The sequence below is a fragment of the Lactuca virosa genome, chromosome 4 (assembly GCF_052849685.1).
Source record: "Lactuca virosa cultivar CGN04683 chromosome 4, Lactuca_virosa_CGN04683_v6, whole genome shotgun sequence".
Lineage (NCBI taxonomy): Eukaryota > Viridiplantae > Streptophyta > Magnoliopsida > Asterales > Asteraceae > Lactuca > Lactuca virosa.
In genome coordinates, this window is record NC_136429.1 from 489814156 (window position 1) to 489831828 (window position 17673).

At 32.5% G+C, this 17673-nt stretch overlaps 1 protein-coding gene and 1 long non-coding RNA gene across 3 annotated transcripts; both read right to left on the bottom strand.

Moving 5' to 3' along the window:
* Positions 1–34: 34 nt before the first annotated feature.
* Positions 35–12176, bottom strand: LOC145109287 (uncharacterized). Of its 2 annotated transcripts, XM_079046439.1 has the most exons (10): positions 12001–12015; positions 8096–8277; positions 5627–5678; positions 2151–2224; positions 1861–1962; positions 1581–1712; positions 1232–1283; positions 957–1030; positions 626–715; positions 35–181 (listed from the first exon to the last, which is right to left on the bottom strand). In XM_079046439.1, the coding sequence occupies exons 2-10, from the start codon at positions 8224–8226 to the stop codon at positions 133–135; spliced, it is 756 nt and encodes a 251-aa protein (XP_078902565.1). In that variant the 5' UTR covers positions 8227–8277; positions 12001–12015; the 3' UTR covers positions 35–132. The 2 variants fall into 2 exon arrangements, with proteins under 2 accessions (XP_078902565.1, XP_078902566.1); XM_079046440.1 differs by lacking the exon at positions 8096–8277 and having other exon boundaries at positions 12001–12176.
* Positions 3916–5620, bottom strand: LOC145109289 (uncharacterized). The gene is made up of 2 exons (XR_013708866.1): positions 5229–5620; positions 3916–5153 (listed from the first exon to the last, which is right to left on the bottom strand). It is a non-coding gene; the product is annotated as an uncharacterized LOC145109289 (long non-coding RNA).
* Positions 12177–17673: the final 5497 nt, after the last annotated feature.

Sequence of the window (17673 nt, forward strand, 5' to 3'; positions counted from 1 at the left end):
GCTTTAATTTTTCAAAGGATAAAATTGTCCAAACTGAAGTAACAAAAGTGTAAAAGTGTCCGATAATAGTGAAATCATAAAAGATACATTTAGAAGAAAGGAAACTCTTGCAGTAATCTACTAATAATCTACTTATGCATTGGTATTGGCCATCAATAGTGGATCACTTGTGAGCAAGTTTCTGTAAAAAATAAAAGATATCAAGAAACATAAAAAAAAGATTTTAACAAAAAACGAATAACAAATGATGTAATAAGACTGCTTGCAGTATAAAATACATCATAACATTGGTTTATCCAATATGGGTATACTACATCCATAGGCAGCAACACATTTGTATTGAACATATATAGGTTAATGCAAAAATGAACATATATAGGTTAATGCAAAAAATCCTAACCCGAGATCCGATTTGAGTTTTATTCTTTGAAGAGAATAGATATATAATATTTACAAAGACACACTTGTACAAATCTATTAATTGTTTTGGAATGCATTAAATATAAAATCATATATATGTCAACTTGGATGCATTGGGCAATAGTATAGCATATGTAAAGAGCGTATGTGGCATAGTTGGATATGTAAATGTATTAAAATTAACCAAGTATTTTGTAGAACTTACCTGTTACTGTTGTTGACAAGTACAAGGGAAACCGGCTGCTGAGGGGAGAGGTAGAACAACTGCTTCACTATGTATACACATGTAGCAATGCTGTTACAGAGTTAAAATTTGACATTAGTAAATCAGAAAATGTATTGTTATTATAAGAGTAGATGAATCTAGATATGTGTTTATATGCAATAATAAGTTGTATACACATCATTGATGAATCTTCAATTCAAAAGTGATGGAAAATAAATAGTATTAACATGTGAACATATCATTTGAAGAGAGTAAGTTATATTTTTAGTGACAAAAAAAAGGTGAATAGTTGGTATAAATGCTTAATTACCTCCCACAACATACAAGTGAAAGTATCCAAAAGAAAGCACTTATCCAACTTGATTCCTTATATGCCACCCACACCTGAAAAGAAGCAATCAAATATCTTTGTTATTCATGAACGATGAAAACTGCAACATATTTATATTTCCAGAAAGACCTATTAAACTATGTACAAGATGAAACTACGTATTTAAACAATATAGAGTTGTTTAAAACAACAAAAAATTTGTTAAAAGTTTATCAATCAAATTTTTTGTATCATAAATTGAGATGGACACCTACCGATAAAGCCACAACGTGGAAATAGAAGTCAGTCACTACTGCTATCATACACCTGCAAGCATTCACTATTGAGAAATTAAATATCATTCTACTGTTCTTCCTAATTATCTTCCTACCCATTTGAAATGATGACAAGTGTCCTAAAATATGATTAGTTTTATCTAAATATGACACTTGACACAATTTCATATGGGTAGGAAGATAAGTAGGAAGAAAAGGCAGGAGGATATTTAATTTCTCTTTACTATTATCAACTTTACATTCCATGTAAAAGAGAATAAAAAGCAGAATTTAATGACCTTCTAATTTTATATTACTTTTAAAGAAATAAAAAGAGAAGGAAATTTACGGTGAGATACGGATTGGAGATCCATGAACAACAAATGTATAAATAAAAGTTCCAAGCATCAAAAAGCCTAATGCAGAAATGATTACTCTTGCAGTTACAACAGAAGGTCCCCTCATGTGTTCCAAGGCATCCCTAAGCCAAATATAAAGTTAAGAAATTGTTTAATGTGATTTCAAATTCAACTACATATCATCATATTTATAACAAGATAGCAAGTAAATGATGATTGAAAGCAAAAAGTTTAGTTTTCAAAATACAAATGAAGTTGAAAGATTCTTACCTTTTTTGATGTCTCACTAACACAAAATATAATGGATCCTTTGAAGATTCTTCAGGTGACAACTTGAAGAACTGCAAAGCGATGTATCCACATGTAACAACACTGTACAAGGAATGAAATCGGAGATTTTTCAATGAGACTAACAATATCTTCCTTAAATTTTTGAAGGATATACAAAATATGGAGTATGCTATGCCAAGAAAGTAACCCAAAGCAAATTCCACTGTTTTCAGGTGAACTGAAATGACTTCTAACATGTTACGCTGCTACTTAATAAAAGAAAAGATTACCTTCCGACAATAATTGCTATTGATATTAAAACAGCTGCCTTGATCAAACTTGATTCCTTGTAGACAATCCAAGCCTAAGAATACAAGTATTATATAACCACAATGGTAAGCGTCAAATGCTTACTTATTATTCCTTAAAATAGAAAAGGTAAAGGTACCGAGTTGTTTATTAACTTATTTTTTGAACTTATTGTCAGTGATGGCCCTGGGCGTGTGCTGACGGTGCAGTCGAAGGAACGGGCCTCCAATTTTAGGAGGCCTCTAACTTTAGGATAAATCTATACTTATGACATTAGTATTCTTATAACATGTACATTTTTATGTATTATCATTATAGAAAATTAGCCGTGTTGGTTATTTATATATATACGAAGTATCATCTATTTGTAATCTTGAAGTCATTTTACTTATGAAAAAAATGAAAGAAAATAAAAAATCAAATCTAATCATAAATTCTAAAATTTATCACCAATTTGTGAAAAACATCTACGTCCAAAGAAAAATACAAATCTCTTAGAGTCTCATTTTAAAATCTTTGTTAACTATAAGCTAGGAAAGTAGAATTGAAAGTGTGAAAACAATAGTGACTCAAGCTCCTGAAATAGTAAAATATATGTGTATACTTGTTGATGAAGAAACATATATAAAGATCAAAAGTGAAGCTACTTGACTGGTAGAGTATAAACTTGACAAATTTGACGTTATAGCCGATATGGTTATATGGTATCATATATTGGCTAAAATAAATAACCTTAGCAAATAATTACAATCTGAGACTATGTGTATTGATGAGGCAATGCATATTGTTGGAACAATTATTGAGTTTTTTTAAAGACTATTGAGAGAATGAGTTTGAGATGACTTTGGATTGTGCGAGAGCTATAACTTATGATTTAGGAATTGATCCACTATTTGTTGAGAAAAATAATAAATGACGAATTAAAAAGAAAAAACATTTTGACGAGAGTGACGTTGGGTCATCAATACTGATACATGAACTTTCACCTCATGAGTCATTCATGATTCAATATATTGTGTACATAGTTGATCAAGCTATTGGTTCATTGGAGGGAAGTTGAAATCACTGAATATTAGTGAGTTAAAAGAAAGTTGCAAAAGTTTTGAAAAAAAGGTTGAAAAGTTGTTATATCCAAGACATCAGTGTTGATGATTTATTCAACGAATTGGAATTGTTACAAAAACATTTATTACTTGAATATAATACAGTTAACGAAATACTAAATTTCTTAAAAATGATAAACACTTATCCATTTTCTTGCCTAGCATACCAAATATTGTTGATTGTTCTCATTACAGTTGCAACAATGAAAAAAACTTTTCAAAACTAAAGCTTTTAAAATATTTTTTGTGTTCTACTATGTCTCGAGAGAGATTAAACGTTTTGGATTTAATTTCAATTGAGAACGAATTTCTTGATAATATTTAGTATGAAAGTGTAATAAATGAATTTGCTTATAAAAATGTTAGAAGATCGATGTTTAGAAAATAGTAATCCGTTGACTTTTTTTTTTCTTTTGAAAAGTTGTTTGTAATAGTTACAACTTATAACTAATGAGTGAAGACATGATCTTGTGGTAGTGTATTTACGAGATGTTTTTTTTAGCAACCTTAACTAATTAACTTAATAATATTTTGCAAAGTGAAAATTATAGGGCCTCACTTTGGTTTCGAAATGTCAGGGACGTAATTGCTTATTGTTAGTGTTTGATGAGACCATAAAAGTAAGTTAGTAACTTATCGTACATAAGGTAGCTTTTAATCGATAAGCTACTTCCAAATGGAGCTTTAAATTAGATGTACATGGTGTAAGTATGTGATTCTTTAGCTCATATTGTAATGACAAAAATGCAAAATTGGTCCCTGTGGTTTTCGAAAAAATGTGGATAAGGTCCAAAAAGTTTCCAACTTGCATGGAAGATCCAAAATTAAGAATTTTTCGTGGTTTTGGTCCTCAAAAAGTTAAAAGGACTATTTTGCCCTTATTATTTCTATTTACATTTTTTTTATTTCTTTTAGTATTTAAATAATTATTTAAAAAAGAAAAAGAAAAAAATGTGTCCACCCCCCACCAATGCCCCCTCTCTCTCACACAGACACATACATACACACACGAGAAATTTCTCCTCAAATCTTTTTCCCCACATTTCATCTTCAACCCATCTTGTTGTATCTTGCATAATTCGGAAAACATGGCTCAAAAATTCGATGGGCATCTGTAGAAATTTCCGACGCTTCTGCTTCACGAAGGTGTTTCCGACGGGAGTCTATATCTTCCATAAATCGAAAAACTAGCCACCAACGCACATGTGGTTTCCACAGGTCCGACACCTACCTCAAAGCTCTAATGGGCATCTAAAGATCTCGACCCCTAGCTACCTTTTCCAGAGAGAGGGGGGTACAGGCGGACTAAGCCATTATCGTCAGATCTATGTCAAACAACCTTCTCTGGTAAGCCACCTATGAAATTGCACAAAGAGATCAAAAACACCACAATGAAGCCATAACTGTCGTGATCACCTTTAATCCTCCGGTAGCTTCTGTAATTTGATGAACCTCGATTATAACATTGTGAAATTGCACCAGGAACCCTCATTGATCCCGGTGGGTTTTCCAATTCCTTGTACCTTCGATCCCATCAAGTTTGATTTTTTAGCATTTGATTTTTATTTCCCGAATCATGATGTTTTTTCAGCACCATCATCTTACTCGGTTTTGATTTCAGGTATCGAATATGGTTTTGATTTTAGGTTTTAATTTATGGTTTTGATTTGAGGTGGAGGATGGTAGCGATGATTTTCGCTTGAGTTCAAATCTAGAACCAAATCTTGACGTTTTCTCTTTAGATCTTCTGTCAGTTCCTCCAGCCATCGATTTGTGTTTGTTTATATTAATCGCCAATCCTAAAATACCCAGAAATCAATTTGTTTCTTCCTGATGCCATCGATTTGAGATATAACATATTCGTCTCCATGGAAATAACTCCTATATTTTCAAAATATATACAGATTACTGAGGAGAATACATAGAGGAAGTGTATGTGTGAGATTTGATTTGCACCTGAGAATGAGGAAGAAGACGATGGGAGACAGAGTCGAGAGAGTTTGATAGATAGATGGGAGAGGGTTACCGGTGGGGTAGGGTAGGGTGAGATTTTATTTTATATTTTTTCATAATTAATGAAATAGTAAAATAAATCAAGAAAAATGTAAAAATGAAATAATAAGGGCAAAACCGTCATTTTAAGTTCTCTTTGGACCAAAACCACGAGAATTTCTTAATTTTTGGACCAAAATCATGAAAAATTATTGATTTTGGACCTTTCATGCAAGTTGAAAACTTTTTGGACTCTGTTCACAGTTTTTCGAAAACCATAGGGTCTAATTTTGCAGTTTTGTCTATTGCAATGGTTATTTTTCAAGGTCTACACTGTAAACTTTATAAATGATATTTCTTACCCCCATAATAGCAAAATTTATGTAAAAGTTTATGAGTGCCGCTACAAGCCACCTGCAATTAATTTGACAATTAAACTTATTAAAGAGAAAACAATAAAGAAGATAAGAAATAACATTTACCATGTTCCAATACCCTTGGATGCAAATAAAAAAACATTGCCAAAATCCATTTTGTTATTTCTTACATTTAGCCCATTTAGCACATTAAAGAAATAGAGGAACCCCGATTTTCCTTATATGTTACATGTTTGTTGTTAAAAAATGGGAAGAACCCTAACTTTATAAATGAAAATTTATTTTCAAAAAGATAAAATACGAATTGTGTATACGGGAGAAAACCATTTGGGTAGATATGGATGAATTTACTTTGACAAAATTGCAAAAATATCCCTGTGGTATGCATTTTTTTGGGGTTTTGGTCCAAACCACGAGTTTTTTGGATTGGTGGTCCTTTTGAGCTAGCTTGCTTGTAATTTTGGTCTCTCGGAAAACTGAAAAGACTAAAATGCCCTTTCTAATATATTTTTTTATATTTTTTCTATTTAATTTAAAGGAAAAAGAAAATAAATAACTAATTTGGGCCCACTTATCTCTCTCTTTCTCTCTCTCTCTCTCTCTCTCTCTCTCTCTCTCTACTTGATTCCCTCACCCAAACACCCCCTTTTGTTGCTGTTGCTTCCCCTCTATGGGTGTGCCACCGGAACAGAAAGAAGAACCACGAGGGAGTTGCCGGAGCAACCTCCTTTACCACATCAGACGGCGGGATCGCCTCCTCCTCCACTCCGTTGCAAATCGCCACCACCTCTGCAACTCCCTTCCTCCCTCATTTTCTTTGCTGTTGATTAATCACCCCAAACACCCTACGATCACTACGACCACTTCGAGCGCTACCCCACATCCACAGCCGACAACAAAAAAGGAATGTAGCAGAGAAGAGCACCGGAGCAGCCTTATTGCGACCACCATCTTCAACCCCTCACCACCACCGTTGCCCTGTTCCAGCCATCACCTTCGATTGTTCAACTAACCCACAAAAGTGAAGAACCCCCCTCCTTCATCGCTTGTGTTACAGGACAGAAACAACCCGTCTCACCATTAATGGCGGCGAAAGCGATCGCCGTTTCTGCTACTCCTCTTCCCTGCATATGAAGTCGCCGGCGACGAATTGAATGAGACTAAGAAGATCACCGGCCTTGAAAGTTCTTCCTTAAACCACTGCCTAGTCACCTCACTGAAACTGCTTTGCTCCTTTGATCTGTGGCTGCCGATTGGAGATTAAACCATAGGGGTGGCCGGAGATCAGCTTCCCTCCTAGCGATCTGTAAAGCCTTTAGCGAACCACCCGCTCCCACCTTGGTCGCTGCCACTGTGAGGACTCCAACCATCGCCAGCCACTGATTTCGATCACCACCAACTCCTCCTTTCTCCCTTGTGTCATTCTCGTCGAGTGTAAGTCGAAAACGAAGCAGCAAAAGGGGTCGATATTTTAAGAGAGAGAGAGAGAGAGAGAGAGAGAGAGAAATAAGTGGGCCCACTTTTATATTTATTAATAATAAGAATTTTAAAAAGTAAAAAAAAAATGAAAACTAAATTCATTAAGGGTATAATAGTCATTTTAGTTTGGACAGGGACTAAAACTGCAAGCAAACTACCTCAAAAGGACCACCAATCCAAAAAACTTGTGGTTTGGACCAAAATCCCAAAAAAATGCATACCACAGGAACCATATTTGCAATTTTGTCATTTACTTTTACACAGAAAGCAACAACGTAATTCTCAACCCATTTTTTTTTTTTTACTCTCACTTCCACCTTTCCAATCTTACAACACATAAATGATAAATCTACCCATCTCATTTCTCCCAACATACATAATTGATTTATTTTTTAAATTAAAAATTTACTATTTAAAATTAATAAATTAAAATTAAAAACATTTTTCAATTCCATACCGCGGATTACCCTGTTCCATTCCACCCTTATAATTTTATATAAACATTTATATATTAGTATTTAAATGGATCCTTCATACTGCGTTGACCAATTATATGAATCCATATATCCATCCATCCAAATCGGTTGATCTACTGAATTATTATCAATCCAATTATTTTAAAATTATATTGATGAACACAAGACCAATCCAAAACCCTGCTTTTTTAAACTACAATTGATAAAGACAATTGGTTTTTTAAAAAATATTCCCAAAAATTTGGATTCTAATTCCAGACCAGACTATCATGTTATGCATATATAAAAACAATTCAATTCGATTTCTCGAGAAATTTGGCTGACTAAATATTGGTTTATAACTACCAATAAAAAGATAAAGATGCAATAAACAGTTAACAAGATCCAAATCAAAATTTCATTTGAAAACGCATGCCAAAAGGAAATAAACCACCGACGATGTCTACTGATAATTTTGAGAAAAAAAATCTGGAATTTCAGCTTTTGAAGTTGAACTTACCTATCCCGTAGGTCGATACAAGAAGCGAGGCCATCCATGGCGGTTGCCCATAGAAGCGTAGCAAACATCAGACAAGCCAATATGCTAAACAGCGTCTTCATTGCGACTACCATCAATGCCGACACCGCCATTATCGTTTGTGTGTGTTTGGGTGATGGGGTACTCTACGCTGAAAATGATGCCTATATTTTGAAGAGTGTACACATTATATAGACAGATGGTGTTTGTTAGACTATTTAGGGTAAATTACATGAATGGTCCCTATGGTTTGGGAAAGTCTGCGTGGTTGGTCCTTAAGAATTTTTTTTAACTCGGACCATCCCTATAGTTTGTTTTTGTTACGCGTTTTGTCCTTGATAGACATATAATGACCAAATTACCCTTATTATATAAATAAAACATAAATAAAAACAAATTATAAAAAAACTAAAATAAAATAAGAAAATGTGTACTAGTCGTCATGATCCCTTAATCCCCATTCCTCCGTCCAGATAAGTTCACCGACTCCATAGGACATCGTCTTATACCCCTCCGTCGACCATTTTCGCTACCAGAAATCACCTCTTGCGCCGGAAACAATACATACCTTCGTTCCTCTTTGTTGCTGGTGTGTAACAGATTTACAACTCATGAGAATCAGGTGTGTAAGAGATATCACCGTCTACCATCATCCCCATGTCCTCCCCCCTCATTGCAAAATTAAAACCCTAGTCAACATTGATACTGATGTTTCCCTCCATCACTTTAGATAACAACCTTACTTCTAATACAAACTCTGTCTTAGATACCGATGTTTTCATTCCACCTCAGATATCGTCCCTCTTTCCTTCGATACACATAGAGATGGCAAAAAAACCCGTACCTGATGGGTACCCGAAACCTGAACCCGCGTTGACCGGGTAAATCCCCGAATTGACCGGGGATGGGGACGGGGACGAGTATTACCCGAATGCAAAAAACGGGGATGGGGACGGGGATGGTTCTACCTGTCGGGTACCCATACCCATACCCGTACCCGATAGGTACCTGTATATATATATATATATATATATATATATATATATATATATATATATATATATATATATATATATAATTTATGTTTTATTTTTAATTAATTCAAAAATTTTATTTCATAGAATCATAATGCGTAAGGAAAGTCAATAGGGTTTTTTTTTTTTTTATTCAGAGGGTGTTTTGATTGGGAAAAAAGAGGGTGCTTATTGCTTATTGCTTATTCCCACTACAATAAACTAAGTTTAAGTGTTGTGATAAGAATACTTAAAAATCAGCTTATTGTGGTAGGAATAAGCTAACTAAGCTGATTTTAATAAGCATCCCTCCCCTTGCTTATTGCTTATTCCCACCACAAACACTTTTGTAAAAACTGCTTATTGCCACCGCAATAAGCTAATAAGCAATAAACTAATAAGCTATAAACTAATTTAAACAAACACCTTCTCAATAAACCAACTCGTCAATACGAGTCGTCTGCTTCGTTCCCACTATCCGCCTCCTTCCTGCCTCGTTCATTTGCGTTTCGACTTCCAACCGGAAAGCATCTCAATTCTCCATCGATTTCGTACCACGATTGACGACACCAACATAACCATCAGTGATCAGACGACGGATGACGGGTCAATCGACGACATCGACGCTCAATCGACGACATTTGTCGATCCAGGTTTGTTGTTTGTACTTATTACTTATTGATTTTCAACTTCTGACTTCTGAGTCTGATCGATGCTGTTGCATCCCTCTCCCTGTTCAGTTAATTTCGTTGAATTAATGAATGTCTATTGTGTGTGAGTGTATCAGATGTGTGTATGAGTGTATCCGACTATCAGCCCATCTAAAAAAAATCTGAAAATCTCCATAACAAAGGAGCAGGGCCTTCTTCCTTTTGAGAATCCATATATCGACCATGATGTGCAACTAATAATCCTTGAATTGAAAACACAAAAAACATCCACATGCCAAACTTATATATAATAATAATAATAATAATAATAATAATAATGATAATAATAATAAATGCACCTTTAAAAAGGATTCTGTAAGAATCAAAGCAATACTAGCAACTGGCATGTAGTGAGTTTGAATTAACCATTTGTCAAATTGATTTTTAAATTGATTTTTGTAGTGAATGTTTATATGCTGAATTGCTGTGAGATTAATTTGTTTTGGGCAGAAAAATGGAAGAGATTGCCTCAGGGAGTGAACAACATCTATCTACACCAATTGGTTCTACAAATGTTGAAGTTGAACACGATAATACAAGTCCAAATGTTCCTTCCGTTGAAGAAGCACTTCAATAAGATGCGGCAAAACCTCAAAACAAAAGACAAAAAACCATTGCTTGGGATCAATTTGTTAAAACTACTGTTAACGGGAAACCGAAGGAACAATGTAAAACTTGTAAAGCGTTATTAGGAGAAAATTCAAAAATTGACACCAAACATTTGTTAGTACATAGGGAGAAATGCTTAGCTAAGGGCCAAACTTGTATTCGACAAAAACTTTTGGTATCGAACTTGAAAACTGATTTGTCTACATATGTCTGCAATGAAAAAGATAGTAGAAATGCATTGCCTAAAATGGTCATATTAAACGAGTATCCTCTTTCTATTGTTGAGCATGTTGGTTTTAAGAATTTTACAAGAACCGTTCAACCTTTATTCAAATGCCCTTGTCAGAATACATTGAAAAGTGACATAAAAAATGTGTATGCGATGGAGAAAAGTAAGGTTATTCAAAAGATTGAAAAATTGCAAGGTAGAATTGCCATTACAACTGATATGTGGACTTCGACCAATAAAAAAAGGGTTCATGGCTATTACATGTCATTGTCTTAATGATTGGTGTCTTCAGAGTAAAATTTTAAGGTACTATTTTTTTCAACTTTTTTTTTTGTTTTGTATGTTATATGACTTTGTATTTTTTTTCTTAACTTTATGATTATTATGTTTGATAGGTTTATTTATGTGCCTTGCCCACACACGAGTGAAGTTCTCACGGATGTTTTGATCGATGCATTGATGGAGTGGAATGTAGACACCAAATTGTCTACTATCATAGTGGACAATTGTACTACGAATGATGCATTAATCGGTAAGATTAAAGAAAAGTTGCAATTAAATAAGTTGATACATGATGGCACACACATTCACATGAGATGTGCAACCCATATTCTTAATCTTGTTGTCAAAATTGGGCTAGAGGTCATTAAAGGAGGAATTGAAAATGTACGTGAAAGTGTAGCTTATTGGACAACAACCCCGAAAAGAGTTGATGCATTTGAGAACTCATGTCGACAACTTAAAATACCTTACTCGAAGAAGTTAGGTTTAGATTGCCCCACAAGATGGAATTCAACTTACATGATGTTGAAAGTGGCATTAATGTGGCCGTTTAAAACAACGTAATAGTCAATACAATACAAAACATTGCATAGTTCATTAGATTGGGAGAACGCACAAGAAATATGTGGGAGATTGGAATTGTTTTATAATGTCACTTCGATCTTTTATGGAACAAAGTACCCCACAACCAACTTATATTTTCCCAAAATATGTGAGATTAGACTTGAATTATCTAAATGGAGTTCTTGTTGTAATATAATTGTTCAAAAAATGGCAACACAAATGATTGCGAAGTTCAATCATTATTGGGGTACTATTCATGAGTTGATGGGTGTTGCTGCTGTTTTTGATCCACGTTACAAGATGGAAATGATATAATTTTATTTCCAACTTCTCTACCCGAAAGATTATGCAAATCAAGTTAGTAGAATCAAAAATTTCATTTGAAAACGCATGCTAAAAGGAAATAAACCACCGACGATGTCTACTGATAATTTTGAGAAAAAAAAAATCTGTAATTTCAGCTTTTGAAGTTGAACTTACTTATCCCGTAGGTCGATACAAGAAGCGAGGCCATCCATGGCAGTTGCCCATAGAAGCGTAGCAAACATCACACAAGCCAATATGCTAAACAGCGTCTTCATTGCGACTACCATCCATGCCGACACCGCCATTATCGTTTGTGTGTGTTTGGGTGATGGGACACTCTACGCTGAAAATGATGCCTATATTTTGAAGAGTATACACATATATAGATAGATGGTGTTTGTTAGACTATTTATTAACAATTAATTTCTTTCTTTTGTTAACAACTAAATCCAATATTACTATTTATTAAAAAATTAATTTTTCTTTCTTCTATCTCTAAACAACCCAACTAAATCTAAATTTTAACTCCCATTAACAACCCAACTAATATCTTTTTTTATTTAATAAATAAAAAATATAATTCCCTTTCATTTAATTAGATCAGCATGCACAATTATTTAAGATATGAATACAAAAAATTATGTGAACAAATAATAAGTTTATAGATTTATGATTATTTTATTTTATTTTATTATAAACTATTAAAAATAATTATCTGTGCTGACATTAAATTGATATTTCAAAATAGATTAAGAATAGAAAATAAATACGTAAATATGTTAATATTGTATTTAATTTGTAAAGAAAAAGAAGATATAAAATTTAGTATTTTTTTTAAAATTTTTAAACTTAGATAATTTAGATTTTATACATAATAAACTACTTATTTCAAAAGAAAATCAATTATCCTTTTGGTAAAGCCACATTGCATTCAAATACAAAACAAAAAGACCTACTAGCGTTTGTGCACTGTGCACCAAACCCATCGGCGGCTTTTCAAGGATTTATTTTTATAATACTTCTTACCCAACCAAACATAATTTTATTTGTCAAGGTTATAGCCCGACGGTTATAAAAATAAATAAATTTTTATAATAAAATTAACTTGTTCAAATAAAAATATAATAAAAAATATAATCAATTACAAATAAAAATTAATAACAAAGTTTTATTACAAATAATAATAAAAAATAATCGAAAACAACATCCACATATAACTATAAATATATGTGAATTTATTTGAAAAGTTTATATGTTGACATACATATAACTATAAATGTAGTTAATATATATATATATATATATATATATATATATATATATATATATATATATATATATATATAACAATAAAGAAATATTTAAACTTGGTTGAAATATTTAATAAAAATTATGGTAAGGTTAAGAAAAAAAAGTATATGAAATAATTACCGTTTTGAGAAGTGTGAAAAAGTTGTGCAGTAAATGAACTTTGATCGCTTAATACGATAGTTTTATTTTTCGCTTTTTGGTTATCTAAATATAATTCCCTTTTTTTTCGTCGTTCTTTAGCAAAAACAGAATCCATGTTACTTTATGAATCTATATAACAAAATAATTTAACTAAAATTTAATAATGATGAATGAATAGTCATTTAGTAATAGTGAATAAAAGTTGATATAACGAATATTACATATTACAAATTATTTTTAAATTTCTAAAAACTTCTTTATAATAGGTCATATGATTCAAACATACATCAATTCTCGAATTGAATAACAAATACATGATATTTCTAAACCATAGTCTATAATATTATTTTGAAAATGAAATTTAAGAATTTACAACTCAAAATGGCGAATAAATATGTATTGTCAATAATAAATAAAATATGTTATCAATAAAAAATATACTATTTTTAAATAAATTTTGAAAAACTTTTTTTTATAAATTTAATATTTAATGTGTTTGATATAACAAATCGAAAGTTTTGAAGCTATCTATGAACGACATTCTATTAACCACAAAAAGATTGAGCCATGTACTTCAACATTCATTGCAATTTACTAAACAGACCATTAGATATTCATTTATCTCATACTATTATGGTTAAATATTCGTTTATCCATTGTAATTTCAAATGTTTATTTTATTGTCTCTAAAACCTTTATTTTCAATGTCGTGAGGATAGTGTAAAGTAAAGTTTGGATTTTTATAAAAAATTTGAACGCGGGTTCTTAATTTAAGGATAATGTAAAGTAAAGTTTGGATTTTTATAAAAAGTTATTATATGTGAGAAAAATTCAATGAATCACAAAGATTTAGTTGTGTTGTAGTTGATATGAAATTAATACCCCAAGGGAATTTTTTTCTTATTTTGTATGTATAAAGTGCTAATCACTTAATGACACGATGGGAACGAAAAACAAAAAGTCAGTCCTTTAACCAAAATAATTTGAATCTTTGTTTAACAAACTCACTACAAGAAATACGGTCATTAGCGGCGACGTATGTCGCCGCAAAAGATAGGGATTGTCGTCGCTAATTCTTCGTCGCTAATGTCCTTTTTGTCGCCGTTAATACTTCACTGTCGCCGCTATTGACCTGTCGCCGCTAATACTTCACTGTCGCTGCTAAAAACACGCCGCCGCTAATACTTACATGTCGCCGCTAAAAGCGTCGCCGCAAAAACTCTCTTCATTTTTTTTTGTTACAATTTTATGAAATCTGTTACAATTTTATGAAATATTAATTCACAATTTTATAAAATCTGTTACATTTAACCCATACACAACCAAAAACAATATAACATTTATAAAATATTAATCCATACAACCTAAAGTATTATTCTAAACAAACATTTCATTAAATCCTAAAATTCCTACTCCTCGCAATCACTCTCATCATTTCCTTCATTATTTGGTGGTGACAATGAACGAAACCACTCTTCCAATGCCGCAGAACATGCCGGGTCCTTCAGTATCGTTTGCAACATTTCCAACTACAAAAAAAACAAAATATATTACCAACATATCATAATAGTATTATACTTTTCAAAAATTACCAAACTACAAAATATCAACATATCAAATTATAACCAACATATCATTATAGCATTCTACTTTCCAAAAATTACCAAACTACAAAATATCAACATATCAAACTATAACCAACAAACCATTATAGCATTGTACTATATACAAAACAAACAATTACCAACATATCATTATAGCATCCTACTTTTTTTTTTCGTTTTTCCATTATAGCATTATACTTTTCAACTTAAACAAACAATTACCTGTGATTGTGGTGGTTCTTGTGTCATCGGTTGTTCCTGATCGTACATAGACACAACGGTAGGAGGTTTATGCCCAATGTCTCTAATATGTCCGCGTCGAACACCTAATATTTTTTCAAAACATTTTCTTGTATCACTTGGCGTTAGACTGCTTGCTGAAGAAGAAGCTTGGGTTTGTTGATTGATCTCCTGAAGTAAAGCATTCTGTATTTTCAAAAAATGATAAACATCATAAAAATTAGATTACTAAATACCCTTGCCGATATAAACACTTATATGAAAATACAAATTAACCACTTACGTATTGTTGCTCGACTGCAGGACTATGAAAAACCCCTTGGCGATTGGAATTAGCCTTACGAAATGCTTCGATTCGAGTGATATCCTATTTAACATAAAAATTAGATTAATTATACTTTAAATAAACATTTAAATATATCATAACTTACTTCTTTGAAACATGCATTACTGTACGAGCTCGACCCCCCTCTGTTTACAACTAGTTGTTTTGCACGGACTTCTTTGTTTGACGCCGAACGCCTTAAAAATTCGGGCGATTGAAAATGTTCGACTGCCTTCGCCCAATTTTCTGGTGACATACCATTGGGGGGGGGGGGGTTGTTTAGTGCCATTGGGATATCTGCAGGCCCCCCGATTTCCTTAAAATAAGAATGGGCTTTACGTTTTCGGCCTCTGTACACTTTTGCGAGACTCAAATCAATGCTCCGCAACAATTGTGCACGCTCCGAATCCAAGTTAACCTTATCCAAATCAAACTTATTCTAAAAATACAAAAAAGTTAGTTAATTAAATAACAATCACAACTACACTTAAAATATTAGCCAAGTTACCTTTAAATGCACAACTGTTGCATTCCTTAACGCAGGGGAAACATTGTCCCAACCAGATACGTTGAAAGGGACGTTGTTCCACAAATACCTCCCAATTTCATGTGTCAACCAATTGGCAGGCTTCCCGACAGGGGAATATGTGATCTCCCTGTTGAAATCCAAATCCACGGGCTTTCCCTTGTTTGCCCGTATCCACTTTCCGAGCTCTATGTTCTTTGACAAGCCCCTTCTTTTCTTTGGAAGCTCGACTGAAAAAATACAATTAAAAATATTAGTCACGATAACTTATAATAAATTAATGAAAATAGCTAATAAATATATCATAATAAAACTTACCATCCTGTTCATGCTGCCCGCGACTAAAGCCTCCTGGAGGTGGTGGATCCCCAGCTCCATCACCTCCGTGACCAAGGCCCATAACATCGGCCATCATAACAAAGAATATCGCCCACGTAAATCTCATTTGTAGCCTGTAAAATTACAAGATGTACAATATAGAAATACAATATGAATAAAAGTTAGTTACAATGCAAAATTATAAGATATGCAATATAGACAAACAACATAAATAAAAGTTAATTTAATATTTTCTTTTTATTGATTTTTTTTAAATTAATTTAACTTAATTTGATTTTCTAATTAATTTAATATTTTCTTTTTTGTTATTAGTTTAATTTTTTAAACTAATTTTATTTTATTTTAATATTAATATTAACTTGATTTTAAAACTAATTTAATTTGATTTTACAATTAATTTATTATTTTTTTATTGATTTTTTAAAATTAATTTAATTTTTTTCTATAATGTAATTAAAATTACTAGAAGTATGTTGCTATTAATAACCTAATTAAGCTAAAGTTGTAACGACCAACATTAAGTCACTAACAAAATTAAGCACTTTGAAACCATATTAACTAGAAAATAAAGACATAATAAACATCTAATACAATCATACATGTAAATACAAGCACTTCAACTTATCAAACACTTTAACTTCACAATTAAAAAATTTATCACTTCATCTTATATACACCAAACTATTAATCCTAAATATCACATAATCATACATGTATACAGTACATTCAATTCCAATTTTCATTTCATTTTAGACATACAATACAACTTTCATATTTCAATTTCATACAATAAAACATACAATACATCAAACAAATGTATACATCCAATCTCAATTTCATGCCTAATTTCAATTTCAAGCCAATACATCACATTGAACATAAACATAAATCTGAAAAACATATACACAATGTTGTATAAATCTGAAAAAACCTATATAATCACTCAAAATGCATAAACAATTTCATACCTCATTTCATACCTCAAAATACATATATAATCACTCAACCAAACAAAATCTGAGAATTATACTAAACATTCATCACCCAAAATACCATGAAAACAGAAGATTAATAGAAAATAAGAAGGAATTCGACCTGAATGGTTTGGTCGCCGATAAAAAGGGTGCACGTCGCCGGTAATGGTGGTCAATCGGCGGTGATAGCGGTCAATCGGCAGTGATGGCGGTCAAATCGGCGATGATGGAAGTCTCCTGGCAAGAATCGACGGCCGGGTGCTGGATGGGTGCTTGATGCGTCGAAGGAACTGAGTCGGGTGGAGAGTTTCATAGAAGACACGATACACAGAAAGAAAGCTGAACTGGGGGGTTATCTGTGATGACCTTTAGCGGCGACGGACATTA

What these genes read in the sequence shown, in the direction of transcription:
- LOC145109287 (XM_079046440.1), bottom strand. Translation starts at nt 12,131, where the DNA reads ATGGCGGTGTCGGCATGGATGGTAGTCGCAATGAAGACGCTGTTTAGC. An exon ending in TGTATCGACCTACGGGATAA is followed by an intron (nt 5,679 to 12,000) that starts GTAAGTTCAACT and finishes AATTAATTGCAG; the next exon opens with GTGGCTTGTAGCGGCACTCA. An exon ending in ATAGCAATTATTGTCGGAAG is followed by an intron (nt 1,963 to 2,150) that starts GTAATCTTTTCT and finishes TTCCTTGTACAG; the next exon opens with TGTTGTTACATGTGGATACA.